This window comes from Procambarus clarkii, chromosome 80 (assembly GCF_040958095.1).
Source record: "Procambarus clarkii isolate CNS0578487 chromosome 80, FALCON_Pclarkii_2.0, whole genome shotgun sequence".
NCBI lineage: Eukaryota > Metazoa > Arthropoda > Malacostraca > Decapoda > Cambaridae > Procambarus > Procambarus clarkii.
In genome coordinates, this window is record NC_091229.1 from 17,000,313 (window position 1) to 17,024,694 (window position 24,382).

Here is a 24,382-nt window from a genome sequence, read left to right on the forward strand (position 1 = left end):
GCAATGTAGCTTAAGCTGGAAGATCCATGCTGGAGAGATATGATGTCTCCTTGTTATTTGATTCCTCGTACTCACTCCATTCTAACAGCACACTCACATATATACAAATCTTACATTCACAATGTTACTGTGTCATAAACTTGTTTAACGTGTGTTATAAACTTGTTTCTCTTCTCTTGTGAGCTTACAAGTTTATATCTAAATTGTCTAGGTGACAGGTGATTTAGCCAACACTTGGGTGGCTTAATCTTCATCAATCAACCAATCAATCGTTGATATGCACACTTTGTCAAGTTTGTTTTGGCAAGAAAGAATCGAATCTGTTTTTTAGGAGCATATGTTGTCATGGCAACGCTACCATTATAAGCCTCATCCAACAGTGGATGCGTAATTACTAGACGTGTTTAAATTGGTAGGTAAAGAGGGACAAAAAAATTAATTAAAGCAAACAGGCACTTAGACAACTCTACAAGCTTATCCCCATATAACTAAACAGTCTAATAAAACGTTTTCTATAATGTGTGTTAGTTGCAGAACAACCATACAGGTTTGATAGGCCTTAAACCTAGCATCAAGTTAAGATGTAAAGCACTTAAACTTTACACTTAACCAGGATGTAAAGCACTTAAACCTTTCTCTCAAATAAGATGTAAAGCACTTAAACCTTACGCTCAACCAAGATGTAAAGCACTTAAACCTTACACTTAGCCAAGATGTAAAGGACTGAATACGTTCTGGTGCATACGCAAAAGGGAGAACAAAAACTTGTCCTTGTCACGGGAAACCTGGAGTTCTCCCAGGGTGGGCGGGACGTTATGTTGAGAGGTATATAAAGCCGCGCTGCCTCCACCTCAACACAGTCGACCAAGACACAGCAGAGCCATGAAGACCATGGTGAGTTATCCCTTGCTGTACTCCTATGCACAGAAACATTATGTTTTAACTTCCTACATTTTTAAGTTATTGGGTATATATTATTTCTATTGGAACCCACGTCTAAGGAGAAAACATTAAGTTATTCAAACATTATTTATTACTTTGAGATTTAGTACGCATTGCATTCATTGAGTTCATACTAATGTTCTATCAAATAATATATAGGTATTTTTATTCAATTTGAGGAAAGTTTTAATAGTAATCGTCACAGAGTATACATTTTCCTACATATCTGACAACACATTATTTGCAATTCATTCATTTATACCTTTAATGTTTTCAAATTGTGCAGTCGATGAGTGACAAAAATATGGCTGATGATATAATGACCAAACCACACATCAGAAATTGAAGAAACGACTAGGTTTTGGTCTGTCCTGGAGCCTTATGGACCGAAACATAGTCGTTTCTTTTTTACCTGATGTATGGTTTGGTCATAATTTGAAAATTGTGTTCTCATTACCCTGTCTGTAACTTGGGTGTTGATTTGTTAATTTTTCCACGAGAACTTCTATATGCCTGGATGTAAATTTATATTATAACAGTTACATTTTATCATATTTCAACTAGTTGGCCTTCCGTACACTCTAGACCAATAGTATCTTTAGCACTGGGACACGCTTGTATATACAAATTAGAATACATCTCTCCATCTTTGGTCAAATGTTCAAAGTAAATATGGATGTCACATCTAGACTTTAGCTTGTATTTCTAAAATACTCTCACATATAAACATAATAAACATAAACATATAAATATAATTTAATATTTGAATTCCTCCGCCAGATCGTTGTAGCATTCCTGGCTGCCATGTGCCTGGCGGCCACAAGCGCTGAGCCTTCCCCAGATGCCGAACCCGGCTTCAGGGGAGGTTTCGGAGGTTTCGGTAGAGGCTTCGGTGGAGGATTCGGAAGAGGCTTCGGAGGATATGGATATGGAGGATACCGTGGAAAGAGAAGTGCTGAAGCTGACCCTGAGCCCGCTGCTGACCCTGAAGCCGATCCCGGTTACTTTGGTAGAGGATTTGGTGGAGGCTTCGGTGGTGGCTTCGGTCGCTTCGGCGGTGGCTTCGGAGGTTTCGGTGGTGGATATGGACGAGGAGGCTTTTATGGTTGATCACCTTGTGTCAAGTCCGCCACATTCCTGATAACTTCTTCACTCTCTCAGTGTGAAAATGTAAAATATACAAGTAAATACAAAATAATGGCTTTCTCTAATCCAAGTATATTGTGCAAGCAGAAGTATATGTAACAGAGCATATTTTAAGTAAAGAATATATATATATATATATATATATATATATATATATATATATATATATATATATATATATATATATATATATATATATATATATATATATATATATATATATATATATTTCATTGAATATGACCGCATATTCTGTATTTATTATTTTCTGGTTTAGGGCTTCTATCCCTCTAACTATTTTCTTAGCATCAGGGCTTAATTGGAATAGGAGTTCTCCAAAACTCATTTTCGTAATTTTAAGGTGAAGAAAAGAAATGATTTACTATAGAGTGTATTACACTTATTTGTATAATTTGCACGACGTTTCGAACCTCCATGGTTCATTCTCAAGTGAACAGATCTTACAATACTAGTTGATTTTATACCCGCATTAGGTCAGGTGATAATACAATGAAGGTGAAAAACATGGGGGGATACATAAGGGATAAACATAGGGGCTGCAGAAGGCGTATTGGCCCATACGAGGCATCTCCTATCTAAACACAAAGATTAATCCAGTGTAATTGGCCTGTTATGTTGGACATTGTCTTCTGTGTTGGCATCGATATGTTCTTGTCTTGTCCTTACTCTCATGGTGGGTAGAGTAAATAGTTCCGTGATTTGGGTGTTCATGGTAGGTCGCTCTATTCTTATGTGAATTGCCTCAAGAATTTGTAATCTTCTTGAATCTTGGGTTTTGTCTATTATGCAAGTATTCTTGTTCAACATTTCTCTTGTTAGAGTAATGTCATGGGCTTGTCTCATGTGATTCCTAGGGGCACCAGATTGAAGATGGCATGTCAAACGCCTCGTCAGCTTGGTCGACGTCATACCTATGTACTTACATTGAAGGTTACATCCTTCGTGGGGGCAAGTGTACATGTATACAACGCTTGACTGCTGTAGAGGGTTCTCCGTCGGCTTCGGGCTGTTTTTGATAAGGAGTTCGGAAGTCTTCCGAACCAAGAAGACTTCCGACTAACACCATAGAAAAATGCATGTCGTACCTAGTTGCCAGAACGCACTTCTCAGCCTACTTTGCAAGGCCCGATTTGCCTAATAAGCCTAGTTTTTATGAATTAATGTTTTTTCGACTTACCTAACCTACCTAACCTAACCTAACCTAACATTTTCTGCTACCTAACCTAACCTAACATATAAAGATAGGTTAGGTTAGGTTAGGTAGGGTTGGTTAGGTTTGGTCATATATCTACGTTAATTTTAACTCCAATAAAAAAAAATTGACCTCATACATAATGAAATGGGTAGCTTTATCATTTCATAAGAAAAAAATTAGAGAAAATATATTAATTCAGTAAAACTTGGCTTATTAAGCAAATCGGGCCATGCATAGTAGGCTGAGAAGTGCGTTCTGGCTACTAGGTACGACATATATTTATATATATATGTCGTACCTAGTAGCCAGAACTCACTTCTCAGCCTACTATGCAAGGCCCGATTTGCCGAATAAGCCAAGTTTTCATGAATTAATTGTTTTTCGACTACCTAACCTACCTAACCTAACCTAACCTAACTTTTTCGGCTACCTAACCTAACCTAACCTATAAAGATAGGTTAGGTTAGGTTAGGTAGGGTTGGTTAGGTTCGGTCATATATCTACGTTAATTTTAACTCCAATAAAAAAAATTGACCTCATACATAATGAAATCGGCAGCTTTATCATTTCATAAGAAAAAAATTAGAGAAAATATATTAATTCAGGAAACTTGGCTTATTAGGCAAATCGGGCCTTGCATAGTAGGCTGAGAAGTGAGTTCTGGCTACTAGGTACGACATATATATATATATATATATATATATATATATATATATATATATATATATATATATATATATATATATATATATATATATGTCGTACCTAATAGCCAGAACGCACTTCTCAGCCTACTATTCAAGGCCCGATTTGCCTAATAAGCCAAGTTTTCATGAATTAATGTTTTTTCGTCTACCTAACCTACCTAACCTAACCTAACCTAGCTTTTTTTGGCTACCTAACCTAACCTAACCTATAAATATAGGTTAGGTTAGGTTAGGTAGGGTTGGTTAGGTTCGGTCATATATCTACGTTAATTTTAACTCCAATAAAATAAAATTGACCTCATACATAGAGAAAAGGGTTGCTTTATCATTTCATAAGAAAAAAATTATAGTAAATATATTAATTCAGGAAAACTTGGCTTATTAGGCAAATCAGGCCTTGAATAGTAGGCTGAGAAGTGAGTTCTGGCTACTAGGTACGACATATATATATATATATATATATATATATATATATATATATATATATATGTCGTACCTAGTAGCCAGAACGCACTTCTCAGCCTACTATGCAAGGCCCGATTTGCCTAATAAGCCAAGTTTTCATGAATTAATTGTTTTTCGACTACCTAACCTACCTAACCTAACCTAACCTAACTTTTTCGGCTACCTAACCAAACCTAACCTATAAAGATAGGTTAGGTTAGGTTAGGTAGGGTTGGTTAGGTTCGGTCATATATCTACGTTAATTTTAACTCCAATAAAATAAAATTGACCTCATACATAATGAAATGGGTAGCTTTATCATTTCATAAGAAAAAAATTGGAAAAAATATATTAATTTAGGAAAACTTGGCTTATTAGGCAAATCGGGCCTTGAATAGTAGGCCAAAAAGTGAGTTCTGGCTACTAGGTACGACATATATATATATATATATATATATATATATATATATATATTTATATATATATATATATATATATATATATATATATATATATATATATATATATATATTTATGTGTGTGTGTGTGTGCGTGTGCACGAACTTGTTTGAAGTTTAACTTTAGGCACACCCACTCACCAGGGACTCGAACCCTTGCCAGCACAGATGCTTCAACAACACCTTGCATGGCAGGTACGCACTTTACCCACTACCCCACACTTAGAGCATTAAAAGGGATGGAAATTTGGGGGTATTTAAGACCCAACCTCCGTCCCCCAAAACCACTAGTGTAGGTGAGAGGTCACTGACGTTTTCCATCGAGAACCTGTTAATATGGGAGAACACGGTGTCCATGTTTAATGCCCTAACTTGCCTGAACACGCAAGTTTGAAGTTAAACTAACTTTAGACACACACACCCACCAGGGACTCGAACCCTCGCCAGCAGAGATGCTTCAACAACACCTGGCATGGCAAGTACGCACTGCCAGGCATCATCATGGAAAGAGGCGTCATCCAACAGTATTCAATTTGTTTCTTTATTATGCACCCCTTACCCATCCCGTGGGCGGTGGTGTAAAGGATTACAGAGGCACATATTCGGTTCAGGAACTGAACCCTCTAGTTTGTTTAGCTAAGCAAATAACATTTTTTGACGCTAATTGCACAATTATTAATGTTATATATTCATGTACACATACTCATACATATATGTACATATATATGCATATACATATATGTACATATATATGCATATGCATATAACATACTCATACATATTTAATCACCTACACACATACATACATCAATAATCTTTTGTATTACAAGTGATTCAACAAAAGGCTCACAACAGTCACTATACAAGGCACTCTACATCTATAGTAAAGGCGGTGGTGTAAAGGTTTACAGAGGTACATAATCGGTTCAGGAACTGAACTCTCTAGTTCGTTTAGCTAAGCAAATAACATTTTTTTGACGCTAGTTACACAATTATTAATGTTATATATACATGTACACATACTCATACATATATGTACATATATATACATATTTACATACACATACATATTTAATCACCTACACAAATACACACATCAATAATCTTTTGTATCACAAGTGATTCAACATGAGGCTCACAACAGTCACTATACAAGGTTCTTTACATCTATAGTGAGTCACACAATTACTAGTCTTGCTGCACACCCACCCAACTGGGCGGCAGCTTTACGGTCATGTGCTCCACACCCACCCAACTGGGCGGCAGTTTTACGGTCATGTGCATGCATTGCCTACAGTAAGTAAATTTTGGATACTTCGCTAAGATTTCGGGCAGCACATCATTATGAATGTAGTACTTTTACATTTCTTGGACACCATTGATGGTGTTATCTCTAAATTCCGCGATTTTTTTCACATTTCAGTATATAATGACGCAAAGTATGCGAATAGTTCTGCTGACAGAATTTACATATAGTCAAATCTACATCAAAAGATGTTACAAACTGCCAGAGGTACTTGTAGCCGAGCCTAAGCCTAGCAGTGGTAACATCTAGAAGTCTGCTAACATTATTGGATGACCCATAGACGTGCGGTACTTCCTGCATAATAGAATGATGATAGATGGAGTAACTGATGTGAATTTCACTTTGCCTCAAGTCTCCGAAATTTAGGTGATGTTCACGGAATATTACTGCCCTCAGGCTGCTCAAAGGCAATCCAAGTTTGTAATCAATTCCCTATTTACGAGCAAAAGTCTTGGCCAACTCATCAGTTCTATCATGCATTCGGAGACCAATATGGAAAGGAATCCACAGGAGACAGACTCTGACTCCATCATTGATTTTTTCATTATATATGTGTCTAGCTTCAGAGATAAGCACGTCACAGTTATGCCTTGGGGAGCTGAGGGCAGTCAAGGATGACAAGGAGTCACTTACAATTAGCATGTCAACTTTGGATTCATATACGCGCTCGAGTGCAAGGATAATGGTAACCAATTCTGTTTGAAGTGTGGAGGCCCAGTTACTTGACGCGCTCCACACTCATGGGAGAAGGAACCATCTCTCCCTGTCACAACAACTGCACTTCCAGCTGCACCATAGGACTGATGCAAGGATCCATCAGTGTAAATAATCTGGGAAAGGGAGCGCTCTCTGACTAAAGCATCAATTTGGCTTAAGGCATTGTACTTTGCTTCTAGTCAGAGCAAGGCTTGTTCTATAATCAGCTTCTTGGGTGGGAAAAGGGGGACAGTAATTTGGAAAGGAGTGATCTCCCATGGGGCAGGAAAGTGTCGTTGTTGTCTCTCTTGGTAGAGGTGATGAATATTATACATTCTGAGCACAGTGGCGGTTTTGGTAATCCATTTGGAGGGAAGCAGCCCGTGACAGCTGACTAACACCTGGGTGTTAGTCAGCTGTCACGGGCTGCTTCCTGGGGGTAGAGGCCTGGTCGAGGACCGGGCCGTAGGGACACTAAAGCCCCGAAATCATCTCAAGAATCTCAAGAAGATGCTGACCTTCTAGAAAAAAGGCTTGGAGGGCTTCAGTTGGTTAGGGGTGGGCATCCAACAGTAGATGCGTAATTACTTGTAATTTTTACTTATTTATTTATATACAAGAGTTTTTACATTCTTATGCAGCCACTAACACGCATAGCGTTTCGGGCAGGTCCTTAATCCTATGTTCCCCGGAATACTACTCCGCCAAATCGTTTAACGAAAAGGTACCCATTTTACTGTTGGGTAAATAGAGGCTACAGTTAAGGATTGACACCCAGTAAATCCTCCCCGGCCAGGATACGAACCCAGAGCGCTCGCGAAACGCCAGGCGAGAGTCTTACCATTCCACCACGGGGACTGTCGGGTAATGTTTAACTTAATACGTTACACGAGTTGATAATGATCCAGCACGAATGAAACCGTCCGTCAATTTTTTTTTCAGATTTGTGGGTTTTCTCTTTGGGATGGCGAATTTAATTAATGTACTTAAATACCCAAACTCAAATTCAACTTCTCTTGTAGCTTCAAATATAAATAATCGCTTGTAATAAAACCTTTTCAATTTATAAGGTTTGATCATTTGTGTTATTAGAAGATTAATACACAATATTACAAATAAGAAATATATATAATAAAAAGTATTATCAGCTGTATTTATTCATCGAGAGCTGTATTCCAATTCTGATTATAAATACACTAAACGCTTACTGTAATCAAGAACTTGGGTCAAAACTGAAGGTGCTGAAGCTTCCCGTCCCAGGAAACGGGAATTTTCCTTTTGGCAGGTCAGTACGCCCTTGTAGTGGCCTTTATAACCCTTCAGAAGATGATAGGGCTGCAGTTCAATGTTAAGCTTATATATAATGAACTTTAACGTACTGGTATAAACACTAGTGGAACAAAAACTGGTCCCCCGGCCTTGAAATCCCTGGATCTCTGTCACAGAAGGCGGGACAATCTCACGAGGGCTATATAAGCTCGCGCTGCGTCCACCTCAACACAGTCGACTCACTCACAACAGAGCCATGAAGATCCTGGTAAGTTTTACTTTCCTGCTCTCTTATGCAACAAATTTGCTCTTTATAGCTCTCAGTATGAGAGTTTGACTGATTATATATATAATTCTTTTTCTTTAATGCTTCTCGAAAGGAGTCAGCATTAAATTCTTCCCACATCTTATTTTAAATTCATGCATATTGTTACTTTAATTATATTTTATATTTCGAAATTACCTTCTATAATTTCCTACCCTGAAAGGGAAGTAATGTTTTCAAACATTACTGACTGCAGAAAGAAGCGTGTGTTCATATTAATCAAATTATTTATTCCAATCTCTAAAAAAGTTGTTTTTGCTATAGTTTTCTTTGGTAGAAGGAATAATATTTATTTTTGCTTTTATATATCAAATGATAAAGTTCAGATCTGTATGAGTCTTAGTGCACAAAATGTTTAATAATTTAACAATATTTTTGTTTATTAATTTGCTACACATTGCTTGCACTGATGTAATAGCAATGTTCATTTACATGAAAAATTAACTTAATATTTTTAGAAAGTTCTTATATTTAATCGTGAAACAATAAGCATTTCCATATACACGCACTTAATTTATTCCCTAATCATAATAATCATATTCCCATTTACAGAGTACATAAAATATTTTCATATTGCATTCTCATTTTCTGTCTGTAAATTGGGTGTTCACTGAGTAACTTTACAGATAAGCTTCTCAATTTCTGAACGTAAAATTTAAATTATAACTTATACATATTTAATATATTTCAAACAATTGACCTTCCATTCACTCTAAGATATAATATAGTATAACTAAGATATAACTAGATATTCACTCACGTATAACTTCAATAGAAAAATATATATTTGTGTTTATTCACCAGATCGTTGTAGCATTCCTGGCGGCCATGTGCTTGGCGGCCACAAGCGCTGAGCCTTCCCCAGATGCCGAACCCGGTCACTTCAGGAGAGGTTTCGGTGGAGGATTCGGTGGAGGCTTTGGTGGAGGATTCGGTGGAGGATTCGGAAGAGGCTTCGGAGGATATGGAGGACACCGTGGAAAGAGGAGTGCTGAAGCTGACCCTGAGCCCGCTGCTGACCCTGAAGCCGATCCCGGTTACTTTGGTAGAGGATTTGGTGGAGGCTTCGGTGGTGGCTTCGGTCGCTTCGGTGGTGGCTTCGGAGGTTTCGGTGGTGGATATGGACGGGGAGGCCTTTATGGTTGATCACCTTCTGTCAAGTCCGCCACATTCCTGGTGACTACTTGTCTCACTCTCTCAATGTGAAAATGCAAAATATACAAGTAAACACACAGTAATGGCTTTTCCTTATCTAAGTTTATTGTGCAGGTAGAAGATGTGTATATAACAGAGCATATTTTAAATAAAAATTATATAAAAAAATTAAACTACAATATCGACCCTGTGCCCAGGCTCTTATATTCGCACACAACTTTACTACCCCCACCCTCTCCCAACTCTTCCACTCTCCAACCACACATACCCTCCCAGGTGTCTCCTCACACACGCACTCCTTGACTTCTCCTGAACAAACATTCCCCATCATCCACCATATAAATTTTTCTCTATATGTACCTTCAGTGATCCTATGCAGGTCTGACAGCCGAGTGGACAGCGCTTCGGGATCCCCGGTGAAGGCGGGAAACAAATGGGAAGAGTTTCTTTTACCCTGATGCGCCTGTTCGCCTTGCAGTAAATAGGTACCTGTGAGTTACACAGATGCTACGGGGTGCTTCCTGGGGATGTGCAGCAAAAAAAAAAGAGGCCTGGTCGAGGACCGGGCCGCGGGGACGCTAAGCCCCGAAATTATCTCAAGATAACCTCAAGAAGAAGAGATTTTGCCAGTCTCCACCCGAATACACCCACCCGATCTTCCCCAAGAACTCTCCGTCGCCAGAAATCCCAGAATTCACCTTCCCACTCTTGCCATATCAATGAAATAATTTTCATTGCACCTGTTCTTCATCGTTATGAAAATCTACACACTCTCCCCATCTAAGCTCACATACACATCTATCCCCCCCCCCTCAAGCAGCCTCGTCATCTCAACGCATCATATATCCTCCCCGTCTCCCTCCCCCCTTCCATTATACACCTTACCAGCATCCAACCATATACACCCCCTCCCTATCTCTCTGCCCCTACACACACACACACCCTCCCTGTTACCTACCTCCCCTTACTCACCATCCATATCTCACTTCATCACTGTAACCATTTTCACATCACACTATTTTCCTCACTATAAATATCTTCACAACACATCCATCTCCAGTTACAGACAACCTCTTCACTTACACATACTCTCCCCAAATCCTCCATCACTTCAGTCATATCCACTATCTTGAGGTTATATTGAGATGATTTTGGGGCTTAGCGTCCTCGCGGCCCGGTCCTCGACCAGGCCCCAGTTACACACCCCCAGGAAGCAGCCCGTAGCAGCTGTCTAACTCCCAGGTACCTATTTCTGCTAGGTAACAGTGGCATCAGGGTGAAAGAAACTTTTTGCCCATTTGTCTCCGCCTCCACCGGGGATCGAACCCGGAACCTCAGGACTACGAATCCGAAGCGCTGTCCACCCAGCTGTAAAGCGCCCTACACTACACTACACATTAAATCCATCACAAAAAAAAAGGGCTCACCATAGTCCGTGCTACTTGGAACTTTTGTTCCGAGTAGCTGAATCTAAAACAACAACACTCCATCACAAATCTGCAATCTGGACATTCGTTTTGCATATATCTGAATTCACTAATATTTAAACGAATATTAAACTCTACGGAGTTCTTGTTGAGCATTTCACATCTACCGACTTGAATGGTGTGCAGAGGCCGATTCCCCTTCAAGGGAGACGTCGGGACAGGCCTCATCCACTCTATGAGACTCTCCAAAAATCAGTAATCACCACGTAAAGTTGTGTGAGGTTAGCCTCGAACGCTTGACTTAATATAATATGGACAAACAAACTGACAAATATTCTCCTTGACAAATAGATGGGGGTATCCAGCGCTGCCCAGGTAGACGGAGAAAATAGATCGTTAGTCATAGCAACTTGTCTTTGAAAACACTTTCATTGCAAGCCTCATCCAACAGGGGTAACTAAATATACGAAAATGCATGACAAAATTAGAAATGTGCTAAACACATCATCACATCTGCACACGCACATCTATTCTAATCAATCAACACAAAGAAACTCTTTCTATATATGCTTCCATTATGAGTGCCTGTTTTTCAGAGCAAAAACATATATATGCTGTTATGAAAGCAAAAACAATAACAATAAATAATGAGTAATCCAATTATACCTCAGGGGGTTTCAGCATGGCCAAATGAAAAAGTCATCCCCGGACTTGAAATGCCTATTGATATTGTTAATAGAAACGTTATCCCTACAGACAAAAATCAGAGGATACAACTGACGATTTACTATAAAACCAGAAAAACGGCCAGCCTACTCATGAGAAACTCTCCAGACACAAAACAGAACGCTTTAAAAGAGACTAACGTCGTCTATGCCTTCAAATGCCCTCTTGGGGACTGTAAGCTCCAAAAAAACCAGTATATAGGCAAGACAACAACATCTCTTTCTAGGCGTTTAACGATGCAAAAGCAACAGGGCTCCATTAAGGAACATATAATCTCTTCCCACAACCAAACCATCGCCAGAGAAATCCTAGTAAACAACACAGAAATCATCGATAGATACAGCGATAGCAGGCGGCTTGACGTTTGCGAGGCACTACATATCAAGAAGTCAACACCAGCAATCAACAGCCAATTATTGCACAACTATATTCTACCCACCTCAAGACTCCGCTCCAATATAGAAGCATCAAGAAATATGGACCAATAGGCTTTCTACAAACACTTCTATTCAATATCCATTGTTTCGTGTTCTGTCTTGTGTTGATGAAATTAATACCCTATTAATACCACTTCTTGTTCTGTCTTGTGTTGATGAAATTAATACCCTATTAATGCCACATCTTGTTCTGTCTTGTGTTAATGCCACATCACCCCTTCCACCTCACTCAAATGTAGATATAAAATCGGAGATGCGTAAGTTCTATTCAGTTGTGTATTTGTGAACTAAAGTCTTTGAAAATGTAATAAGTTTTACGAAACGCGCTCGTGTCGCGTCAGACTAGAAATAAAAATGAATTTTGGAGAATTGATTTTTGATTTACCTCCAACAGTGAAAATAAATGTACGAAAGATTGAGAAAATTCGTGTTAGAATTATTAATCTTACTTTTTCGGTCATATTTAATATATATATATATATATATATATATATATATATATATATATATATATATATATATATATATATATATATATATATATATATATATATATGTGTGTGTGTGTGTGTGTGTTTGTGTGTGTGTGTGTGTGTGTGTGTGTGTGTGTGTGTGTGTGTGTGTGTGTGTGTGTGTGAACTCGGTCAGCCTGAACTGTAGCTCTGTGTACAGAAGGCTGCAAGGAGAGCCCATCAAGAAAATTGAATTTTATCATCTGGATTGTAAGCAATAAATAATTTAGTTTTAGTACAGAGAGTCTCTAAGAGGTGAACTAATGCATATATATGCAATACTTGTCAATTTGAGCCTCTTAGAATTTAACGACATTACTACAAGGAAAATTTTAAATGAAAGGAGTAAATCACTAACTTCGCAGTTTTTTAATGACAAGTAAAGATAACCTCAGTTCAGAAGAGAAAGGTTCAAGAGTCATTCCCGTTCTTTTTACAGAGAATTAGGAAAATTTTCAAAATCAAGTAGATTAGTGAGGTAGAAACATTTCGTTCTGTTGGGTAGACATATGTGATTATGTAGAGTATAAACTTGTAGAATTGTAATGTGGCGTCATACAATTGTGAAGCGTAGAAACAAGAAGTTGAATAAGTAAAACCCATCTATAAATTGTGGTTAAGTAGAAGTATGTAGTTATGAAGTGCAGAATTATGTAGTTTTTATAAGACAGTTGTAGATGTGAAGTGCATACATATTTAGTTGTTTAGGGTAGAAATATTTTCTTTTTAGTGTAAACAAAATTTTTGTGAAGGGTAGAAATGTGTAGTTTTTAGGGTAGAAACATGTAACTGACGGGAAGGACATGTAGTTTTACAGGGTTGAAATATAAAATTGTGTTGCGATGAAAAATGTAGTTCTTGAGGGTAAAACCATGTAGTTGTGTTGGGAAGAAGTATATATATTTGCCGGCGTATAGGGATGCAGTAGTGCAAGGTTGCAATATGTAGTATTGTAACGGGGACCAGCCTTTAACCTCACTTACTGGTTAAATGCTGGTCGTTATTAAGTTATTCTACAGACCAGAGTTTTACTGTGTAACCCCTCAGTACTAGCTCTCGAGATCTAAACGATTGATCATTTAGATATCACTGCTCGAAGATATTGTACCTTTCTGCAAGCTCTGACTTTTGTCGCCTCCACCTGCTATATTCTACCCACTGAGTAAATCCCCCAATTGACGGTGAAGCAGGATTCCGTCAATTAGTTATAAACCCTGAAAATGGATCCCCAGTTATCAGAAAGGGAGGGATAAGATTTAGGTAAAGTGTGGAATTAAATCAAAATACAAGGGAATATATGCGATATTAAATAAATGCTTGCAGGCTTGCAGAGGGTTCTTAGTCTCAAGCATGGGGCTTAAGCCCATCAACAGAAAGTATTAAATAACCGTTGGGGGAAATTTCCCTAAATACCATCAATTCTAAACAAAATTTATTCAACAAAGATTTGCAATAAAAATAATGAAAAATTAATTAATACGTCCTATCTGAACACTTCCTAAACTGAATATCTTCCTAACTGAATATATTCCTGACTGAGGCAATGGCTACACAAATAATGTGGATTCTACGCTGTAATAACTTAGACACAGATAGTTTAAAATACCACAGAAAAGTCTCGATGTTCTGCCTTGCCTCTGGCGAGAGAGAGATGTTGACCTCCCAGGGTGTCGCAACCCACACTGACTGATCTCCCCACTGACCTCGTGTGAGGCTGACCCTAGCTCAGTTGCCAAATTAATCTTTGAAGATGATTACTAACTAAAACTCCTGTATACGTCACTGAAGGTGACTTATTATTCCAAAACAATTAAGAATTATCTATACTCGAGCCAGGCTAATTGCACTATTCAATAGCACTTGCATTTCACTAATTTACATGAATTGACAAACACGTCTGGGAGGTACTTATTTGTCAAGTACGAGATATTTCTTATATATATTCATATTCTTACTGACGTCAAATGCTTCTTTGATAACATACAAGACTTATTCTTTATTCTCCATTGACGATAATTTTAACATAATTACTTAACCACGATTGATTATTCCTAAATTATTCTCCAAGTTTGATGACTCGATACAGGATGTCTGTAGCGCTGCTGTCTACAATGAACTCTATCCCTTGGGAAGGGGATGACTCAAACCTGCCAGTCAGGACACTACAAACTCACTTTTGTTTTTACAAAGGCGTATCCTCCCTACTAATGAAATAACAACGTTTAATGTTAGCTCTATGGTCTTTCTATATTAACAGTCCTACTGTTACAGTATTGCAGAGGTAGAAATATGTAGATTTAAAGAGAAGAAAGATGTAGTTGTATAGGATAGAACCATATAGTTTTGCATGGAAGATATATGTAGTTTGCAGCGTAGAAACTTCGTTTTAAGATGAATAATTATTTTTATTGGGCCACGGAACCTTTCTATCTATGTACTTCAGGCTTGCATGGTGGTCACGCATGGTCGCTCTACAGACCTTCCCCCAGGCTCAACCCCCACAACAGTTACCTAACTCAATGATAATTATTTACTGCTAAGTGAACAAAGGTATTAGTTGAAAGAAACGATCACAATCATTCAAATGCAGAGCGGATGTTCACATCAACTTCGCGGACAGGATTGTCATTACAAGCATAATCCAACAGGGTATAAAGTAATGACCCATGGTAATTCAATTTGTAAAGCAACATTAAATATTACAAATATATACAAACACATAATCACATCTACACATGCACATCAATTCTAATCATTAAACACAATTAAGAACTTTCTAAATGTCTTCATTTGTCGTGTCTGCATTTCAGAAACAGAATATACAAATGGTGTTAATAAAACAAAAAAAAAAGATTCGTGACAGATCTATATTATACCTGAGGGTATTTCCGCATGACCAAATCAAAAAGTCATCCCCAGCCTTGAAAACCCTGGAATACGGAGCTCGTGTCAGGAGTGGTATAAAAGGCCGCACCGTCTCTAGTTTCTCACAGTCAACGCTGACACACTTGAGCAATGAAGACCCTGGTGAGTTGCACCTTCTGGCTCTCTTATGCTAAGAAATATACTATTCATATATCTATATATATTTGTTTTTTACTTAAATTTTTACAAAAAAATGTCATGAGTATTTACTAGTCAGGTGCAATGTTCTTCATATTATTTTCTCAAAATATTTATATGTTTAATATCCTAAACTTACTTCAATATAAAAATAAATTTTTACAAAATGTAAATTTAATGTATTTGTTCATCCACCAGATCGTTGTAGCATTCCTGGCTGCCATGTGCTTGGTGGCCACTAACGCTGAGCCTTCCCCAGATGCCGAACCCGGTCACTTCAGGAGAGGTTTCGGTGGAGGCTTTGGAGGAGGCATCGGTGGGGGCTTCCATAGAGGTGGCTTTCTGGGAGGATATGGAGGATATCGTGGAAGGCGGAGTGCCGAAGCTGACCCTGAGCCCATTGCTGATCCTGAGGCCGATCCCGGTTACTTAGGTGGTAGGGGCTTCGGTGGTGGCTTCGGAGGCGGATTCGGAGGAGGATTCGGAGGCTTTAGACGAGGTGGATATTACGGCTGATCATCAACTGTCAAGGCTGACAATATTTGATAACTTCTGTTCAGAGAATATGAATTTAGAAACACAAAATATATAAAGCAAAATTATGTGATGAATTTTCCTACCATTATCCTAGTTAATATTTCTTCAATAAATAATCCAAATTGAATGGCATTTATTAAAAAAAAAATGTGGTCTAGATTTGGCGGGAACCCCTTGGTCTTATTGAGGAAAATGTATTTTACACGGGGGGAGTCTAGCATATAGTACTCACCTTGTTGAGCTTGTGGGGGTTGAGTTTTTGCTCTTTGGTCGCGTTTCTAGACTTTCAGTCAACTCGTGTACAGATTCGTGACCCTATTGGGCTCTATCATATCTACATTTGCAACTGTGTATGGAGTCTGCCTCCACCACATCACTGCCTAATGCATTTCATCTGTTAACTACTCTGACACTGAAAAAGTTATTTCTAGCGTCCCTGTAGCTTATTTGGGTACTCAGTTCACACTTGAGTCCCCTTGTTCGCGTACCAATGGAGTTAAACGGTTTATCTTTATCTACCTTGTCAAATACTCTGATAATTTTATTGGTAGTGATCATATCTCCTCTAACTCTTGTGTCTTCCCGTGTCGTGAGGTTCAGTTCCAGTAATCTTTCCTCGTAGCTCACTCCTCTCAGCTCAAATTGAAGGAATACCACTGAACCTGTTGTAACTTCGTTTTGTGTTTGACTAGATGGGGACTCCACGCTCGAGCCGCATATTCCAGTATTGGTCTGACATATGAGGTATATAGGGTTTTGAATGATTCCTTGCACAAGTTTCCGAAGGCAATTCCTTTGTTTGCCCGCCATATATACGCAGCTGATGTTATCCATTTGATGTGGGCTTCGGGGAACCGGTCTGGTGTGATATCAACCCCCAGATCTTTCTCTCATCTTAACTTCTGCAGGATTTCCTCTCCCAGCTGATACCTTGTCTTTGGCCTCCTGCTTTTATGCCTATCTTCATTACTTTACACTTGGTCGAATGCCAGATGTGGAACTATTCCCTCAGTCTGTCCAGGTCATCCAGCAGCCTCTTGCTGTCCTTCTCTGTCCTAATCCTTTTCCTTATTTTTGTATCATCAGTAAACATTGAGAGGAATGAGTTTATATCTTTTAGATAATTCACGCATATCAGAAACTAGATAGGTTCGAGTACAGAATATTGTGGAACTCCGCCAGAGACATCACGCTAGTCTGAGGTCTCACCCCTAACAGTAACTCTTTACTTCCTGTTGTTGTAGCAGTGACACTTGTACATTGTTGAATAATAGAAGTATGAACGTTAAGCAAGTGCAAGTCGTGGAGGAACAAGTGAACGTGGGTAAATTGGATGTCATCTTTATTTAGCAATTATATTTTTTACGATTTGAAAAGAAAACTTCTATATCAAATATATATATATACATATGAGGTATATACCTCATATATACATATATATATATATGTATATATATATATATACATATATATATATATATATATATATATATATATATATATATATATATATATATATATATATATATATATGTATACATATATACATATATATATGTATATATATATATATATATATATATATATATATATATATATATATATATATATATATTTAGATATATATGGTAGACAGTTGGTCTGGGACTACACTTGCGTTTCAACTTTAGCCAATACCTATGTTGACTTCAGTGCTACACAAGCAGGAGGCGCTGCCAATCACCGGGAAGCGGCCAAGTCCCGTAAATACAGAGACCTTGAGCACCACTACAATTTTGTCCCCATTGCCTCAGAGACACTTGGTGCCTGGGGTAAAAGTGCTGCTAGCTTTTTGAAGGTGTTGGGGTCTAAGCTAATCGAAACAACTAGAGACCCTAGAGCTGCCAGTTTTCTTTTTCAGCGCCCTAGTGTGGCAATCTAGAGAGGAAATGCTCACTGCATCCATGGTTCCTGCCCGCCATCTGAGGAGCTGGAGGAGCTGTTCAACTTGTGACAAGCAGCCTACATATATACATATATATATATATATATATATATATATATATATATATATATATATATATATATATATATATATATATATATATATATATATATATATATATCTAAATATATATCTAAATATATATATATATACATATATATATATATATATATATATATATATATATATATATATATATATATATATATATATATATATATATGTATATATATATATATATATATATATATATATATATATATATATATATATATATATATATATATATATATATATATATATATATATATATATATATATATATATATATATATATATATATATATATGAGCCTGCAACGTTGACCTCGGTCGGCCTGAACTGTAGCTCTGTGTGCAGACGGCTGCAAGCACAACCCATAAAGAAAATTGAATTTTATCACCTTGATTGTATGCAATAAATAATTTAATTTTAGTAAAGAACGTCTCTAAGAGGTGAACTAATGCATAGACATGCTATAATTGTCAATTTGAGGCCCTTAGAATTTAACAACATTACTACAAGGAAAAGTTTAAATGAAAGAAGTAAATCTTTCTTTGACAGTTTTATAATGACAAGTAAAGATAACCCTCAGTTCAGAGGAGAAAGGTTCAAGAATCATTCCCGTTCTTTATACAGAGAATTAGGAAAACTTTCAAAATCAAGTAGATTAGTGAGTTAGAAACATTTGATTCTGTTGGGATACATTTGTGACTATGTAGAGTAGAAAATTGTAGAGCTGTAATGTGGCAACATACATATGTGAGGCGTAGAAACTAAAAGTTGAATAAGTAAAACCATCTATAATTGCGGTTAATTAGAAGTAAGTAGTTGTGAAGTCAAGAATTATGTAGTTTTTTGCTGGACAGTTGAAGATGTGAAGAGTATAAATATTTAGTTGTTTAGGGTAGAAATATTTTCTTAATTAGGGTAAAAAAAAAAGATTACTGTGAAGAGTAGAAATGTGTAGCTTTCAGGGTAGAAACATGTAACTGCTGGGAGGGACATGTACTTTTACAGGATTGAAATGTAAAAATGTGTTGAGATGAAAAATGTAGTTCTTGTGGATAGAACTATGTAGTTGTGTTGGGAAAAACCATATATATATTTGCTGGCGTATAGGCATGCAGTAGTGCAAGGTTGCAATATGTATTATTGCAGAGGTAGAAATATGTTGATTTGAAGAGAAGAAAGATGTAGTTGTTTAGGATGGAACCATATAGTTTTGCATCGAAGATATATGTAGTTTGCCGGTTAAAAACATCGCTTTAAGACGAATAATAATTTTTATCAGGCCACGAAGCTTTTTAATATTTTTACTTCAGGCTTGCATGGTGGTCCCGTATGGTCGCTCTACAGACCATCCCAGGTTCAAACCCCACAATAGTTACCTAACTCAATTATAATTATTTCCTGCCTGGTGAACAAAGTTATTAGTTGAAAAAGACGTTAACAATCATTCTGATGTAGAGCGGTTGTTCACATCAATTTCCCGGATAACATTGTCAATAAAAGTCTCATCAAACAGGGTATAAGGTAATGACCCATGGTAATTCAATATGTATATCAACATTAAATATTATATATATACATAAACAGATAATCACATCTATACATGCACATCAGTTCTAATCATTCAATACAGTGAAGTACTTTCTAAATGTCTCCATTTGTCGAGTCAGAGCTTCAGAAACAGAACATACATGTGCTGTTAATAAAACAAAATAGAAGATTCGTGACAGATCTATATTATACCTCAGGAGATTTCCACATGACTGAAGTAAAATGTCATCCCCAGCCTTGAAAACCCTGTAATACGGAGCGCGTCACATGGTGAGTATATCAGGCGGCACCGTCTCCAGTTTCTCACAGTCAACACTGACACTCCTGAGCCATGAAGTCCCTGGTGAGTTACATCATCTGGCTCTCTTATGCTAAGAAATATACTATTCATATTTATTTTTAACTTTACATTTTACTAAAATATTCAAGAGTAATTACCTGTCAAGTGCAATATATTGTATATTATTTTATCAAAATATTTACATGTTTAATATGCTAAATTTAATTCAAAATAATAATAAATATTTACAAAAAGCAAATTGAATCAATACTGTCTTTTAAATGAAAATCTTTGGTTCATTCGTTATACAATAAACATCTTTGCATCAAATTCTTTTGCATTTCATATACTGAACATACATTAGAAAAGACTTCAACATCTTTCGGGACACAATGTTGGGATAAAAAGATTGTGACTTAAGACTTTTATCTCTGATTCTCTCACATTATTGAACGACGTAATAAATATATATATGTTCATCCTCCAGATCGTTGTAGCATTCCTAGCTGCCATGTGCTTGGTGGCCACAAGCGCTGAGCCTTCCCCAGATGCCGAACCCGGCTACTTCAGGAGAGGTTTCGGTGGAAGTTTTGGAGGAGGAATCGGTGGGGGCTTCCAAAGAGGTGGCTTCGTGGGAGGATATCGTGGGAGGAGAAGTGCCGAAGCTGACCCTGAGGCCGATCCCGGTTACTTAGGTGGTACAGGCTTCGGTGGTGGCTTCGGAGGTGGATTCGGAAGCGGATTCGGAGGAGGATTCGGAGGCTTTAGACGGGGTGGATATTACGGCTGATCATCAACTGTAATGCCTGACAATATTTGATGACTTCTGTTCAGAAGATCTGAATTTAGAAACATAAAATATATAAAACAAAATTGTGGTGAATTTTTCTACCATTATCCTGTTTATTATTTCTTGCATAAATAATCCATATTGCATGCATTTGTTAACAAAATGGTGGTCCAAAATGTGGAGGGTACCCTTGGTCTTATAGAGGTATTTTACCTGGTGGGGAATGTCAGGCATGTAGTACTCACTTTGTTGTGCTAACGGGGGTTGAGCTTTTGCTCCTTGGTCCGGCCTCTCAACAGTAAATCAACTCGTATAGAGATTCTTGAGACAACTGAGCTCTATCATATATACATGTGAAACTGTGTATTGAGTCTGCCTCCACCATATCAATGCCTAATGCATTCCATTTGTTAACTACTCTAACACTGAAAAAGTTATTTTTAGCATCTGTGTGGCTCATTTGTGTACTTAGTTTCCACTTGCTCCCCTTGTTTGCATGCCAACGGTGTTAAACAGTTTATCTTTAACTACCTTGTCAAAGTCTCTGAGAATGTTGTAGGTAGTGATCATGTCTCCTCTAACTCTTCTGTCTTCCAGTGTCCTGAGGTTCAGTTCCATTATTCTTTTCTTGTAAGTCATTCCTTTCAGCTCAGGGACTATCCTGGTGGAATACCACTGAACCTTTTCTAACTTCGCTTTGTGTTTGACTAGGTGTAGACTCCACACTGGAGCCACATAGTCCAGTATTGGTCTGACATATGAGGTATATAAGGTTCTGAATGATTCCTTGCACATGTTTCCGAAGGCAATTCCCTTGTTTGCTAGCCTTACATACGCCGTTGATGTTATCATTTTGATGTGAGTTTCAGGGGACAGGTCTGGAGTGATATCAACCCCCAGATCTTTTTTTTCGTCTTGACTCCTGAAAGATTTCCTCTCCCAGCTGATATACTGTGTTGCTTCCTTACTTATATATATCTTCCTTGAAGATAGGCTCTAACGCCTATCTTCATCACTTTACACTTGGTCGAGTTAAACTCTAGTACCCATTTCTCGGATAATTTCTTTAGTCTGTCCAGGACATAGTGTAGCCTCTTGCTTTCATCCTGTCTTAATCCGTTTCATTATTTTAGCATCATCAGTAAACATTGAGAGGAATGAGTCTATACCCACTAGAAGATCATTCACGTATATCAGAAACAAGATAGGTCCGAGTACGGAATACTGAGCGACTCCGCTGGTGGCATCACGCTAGTCTGAGGTTTCACCCCTCACAGTAACTCTCAGCATCCATTTGTTGTAGAAGTGGCACTTGTACATTGTGGAGTAACAGACGTTTGATCATTAAGCAGGTGCAAGTCGTGGAGAAACAGGTACTCGTGATGTTTAAACCGATGCACGTGATGTTTAAACAGGTGCATGGTGTGGTGAAAAAGATGTCATTCAAGAATGAAGGGAAAAATGTCCTTATTTATCAATTTTGAAGATGAAAACAGTTTGTTTTTTTAACGGTTGAAAGATATCTTTCTGTGTAATTCAAGCTTCTGACAAAATATAATTATCTTTGGTTGGTCAATCAACAGATTTCACTATGTGTACTAAATCTCATTTTTTCTGCAAAAATATCAATATTTGTATCCATTAATTTTTTAATAAATAATCTCCAATAAAATGTTTGCTGTCCATTTTCCCTGGCGGTCGGAGAAGACCACGCTATGAATAATAAATGTATTTATTTTGAAATTATCTGGTATTTTATAGTGGAGAAAATTTATTCTTTCCAAACAATCTGGCTGACATCTTTTTTTTATTTTTCCTTTTTTTATACAATAATATGAATATAAAGACTTCTGTGTCAAATGTTGCTGAACCTTATCCTACGAAAGTTATTATATATATAATACTCCTCTGCCTCTGAAAAATTATAATCAGATACTTCATTAACTCCGTTTACTGTCAGTAATGTTTGAATATTTGTATTTTTTATTCATTACAGTACATATAGTATGACCCTGCAACGTTGACTTCGGTCGGCCAGAACTGGAGCTCTGAGTAGAGAAGGCTGCAAAGAGAACCCAGCAATAAAATTGGATTTGATCCTCTCCTGGACTGCATGCAATAAATAGTCTTGTTTTAGTAAAGCAAGACTGTAAGAGGTGAGCAAATGTATTGATATGCTATAATTGTCAATTTAAGGCGCCCAGAATTTGACGACATCACTGCAATGAAACTTTTAAATGAAATAAGTAAAGCACTAACGTGACAGTTCATTAATGAAAAGTAAAGATAACCTCAGTTCAGAGGAGAATGAATGGTTCAAGAACCATTTCCGTTTTTTTCACAGAGAATTAGGAAAACTTTCAAAATCAAGTAGATTAGTGAGGTAGAAACATTTGGTTCTGCTGGGTAGACATATGTGACTATGTAGAGTAGAAAAATGTAGTTGTGTAAAGTGGCAACAAACAATTGTGTAGCATAGAAACAAGAAGTTGTATAAGTAAAACCATCTATAAATTTCTGTATATTGTGGTAAAGTAGAAGTACAAAGTTGTGTAGCGCCGAACTATGTAGTTGTGTTTGCTAGACAGTTATAGATGTGAAGAGTATAAATATATAGTTGTTTAGGGTTATCTTGAGATGATTTCGAGGCTTAGTGTCCCAGCGGTCTGGTCATTGACCAGGTCTCCTCCCTCAGGAAGCAGCCCGTAGCAGCTGTCTAACTCCCAGGTACCTGTTACTGTTAGGTAACAGGGGCATCAGGGTGAAACATTTTGCCAATTTCTCTCCGCCTCCACCGGGGATCGAACCTGGAACCTCAGGAATACGAATCCGAAGAGCTGTCCACCCAGCTGTCAGGCGTCTTGGGTTGAAATATTTTCTTTTTTAGGATAAAAAATATTATTAATAAAGTAGAAATGTGTAGTTTTCAGGGTAGAAATATGTAACTGCAGGGAAAAGCATGTAGTGTTGCAGGATTGAAATATACAAAGGTGTCGGAAAGAAGAATGTAGTTATGGTGGGTAGATATATATAGTTGTGTTGGGTAGAAACATTACTTTTGCCGGCGTATAGGCATGCAGTTGTGCAAAGTTGCAATATGCAGTATTGCAGAGGGAGAAATATGTAGATTTGAAGCGAAGAAAGATGTAGTTGTTTAGGATAGAATCATATAGTTTTTACATAGTAGAAATATGTAGTTTGCAGGGTAGAAACATAGTTTTAAGACGAACAATTTTCGTATCAGACCACGAAGCCGTTTTATATATGTACTTCATGCTTGCGTGGTGATCCAGCATTGTCACTCTACAAACCTTCCCCAGGCTCGAACTCCACAACAGTTACCTAATTCAAGGACAATTA

At 37.5% G+C, this 24,382-nt stretch overlaps 3 protein-coding genes across 3 annotated transcripts; all 3 read left to right on the plus strand.

Moving 5' to 3' along the window:
- The first annotated feature begins 740 nt into the window (after positions 1-740).
- Positions 741-2,140, plus strand: LOC138357772 (neuropeptide-like protein 31). The gene is made up of 2 exons (XM_069314821.1): positions 741-894; positions 1,723-2,140. The coding sequence occupies exons 1-2, from the start codon at positions 883-885 to the stop codon at positions 2,050-2,052; spliced, it is 342 nt and encodes a 113-aa protein (XP_069170922.1). The 5' UTR covers positions 741-882; the 3' UTR covers positions 2,053-2,140.
- Positions 2,141-8,359: 6,219 nt separating this feature from the next.
- LOC123746394 (neuropeptide-like protein 31) lies at positions 8,360-9,743 on the plus strand. Its single transcript, XM_045727906.2, has 2 exons — positions 8,360-8,452; positions 9,314-9,743. Exons 1-2 carry the CDS (start codon positions 8,441-8,443, stop codon positions 9,653-9,655), a joined length of 354 nt encoding a protein of 117 aa, XP_045583862.2. The 5' UTR covers positions 8,360-8,440; the 3' UTR covers positions 9,656-9,743.
- Positions 9,744-15,721: 5,978 nt separating this feature from the next.
- LOC138357776 (pupal cuticle protein Edg-91-like) lies at positions 15,722-16,431 on the plus strand. The gene is made up of 2 exons (XM_069314827.1): positions 15,722-15,793; positions 16,028-16,431. The coding sequence occupies exons 1-2, from the start codon at positions 15,782-15,784 to the stop codon at positions 16,343-16,345; spliced, it is 330 nt and encodes a 109-aa protein (XP_069170928.1). The 5' UTR covers positions 15,722-15,781; the 3' UTR covers positions 16,346-16,431.
- The last annotated feature ends 7,951 nt before the right edge of the window (positions 16,432-24,382 follow it).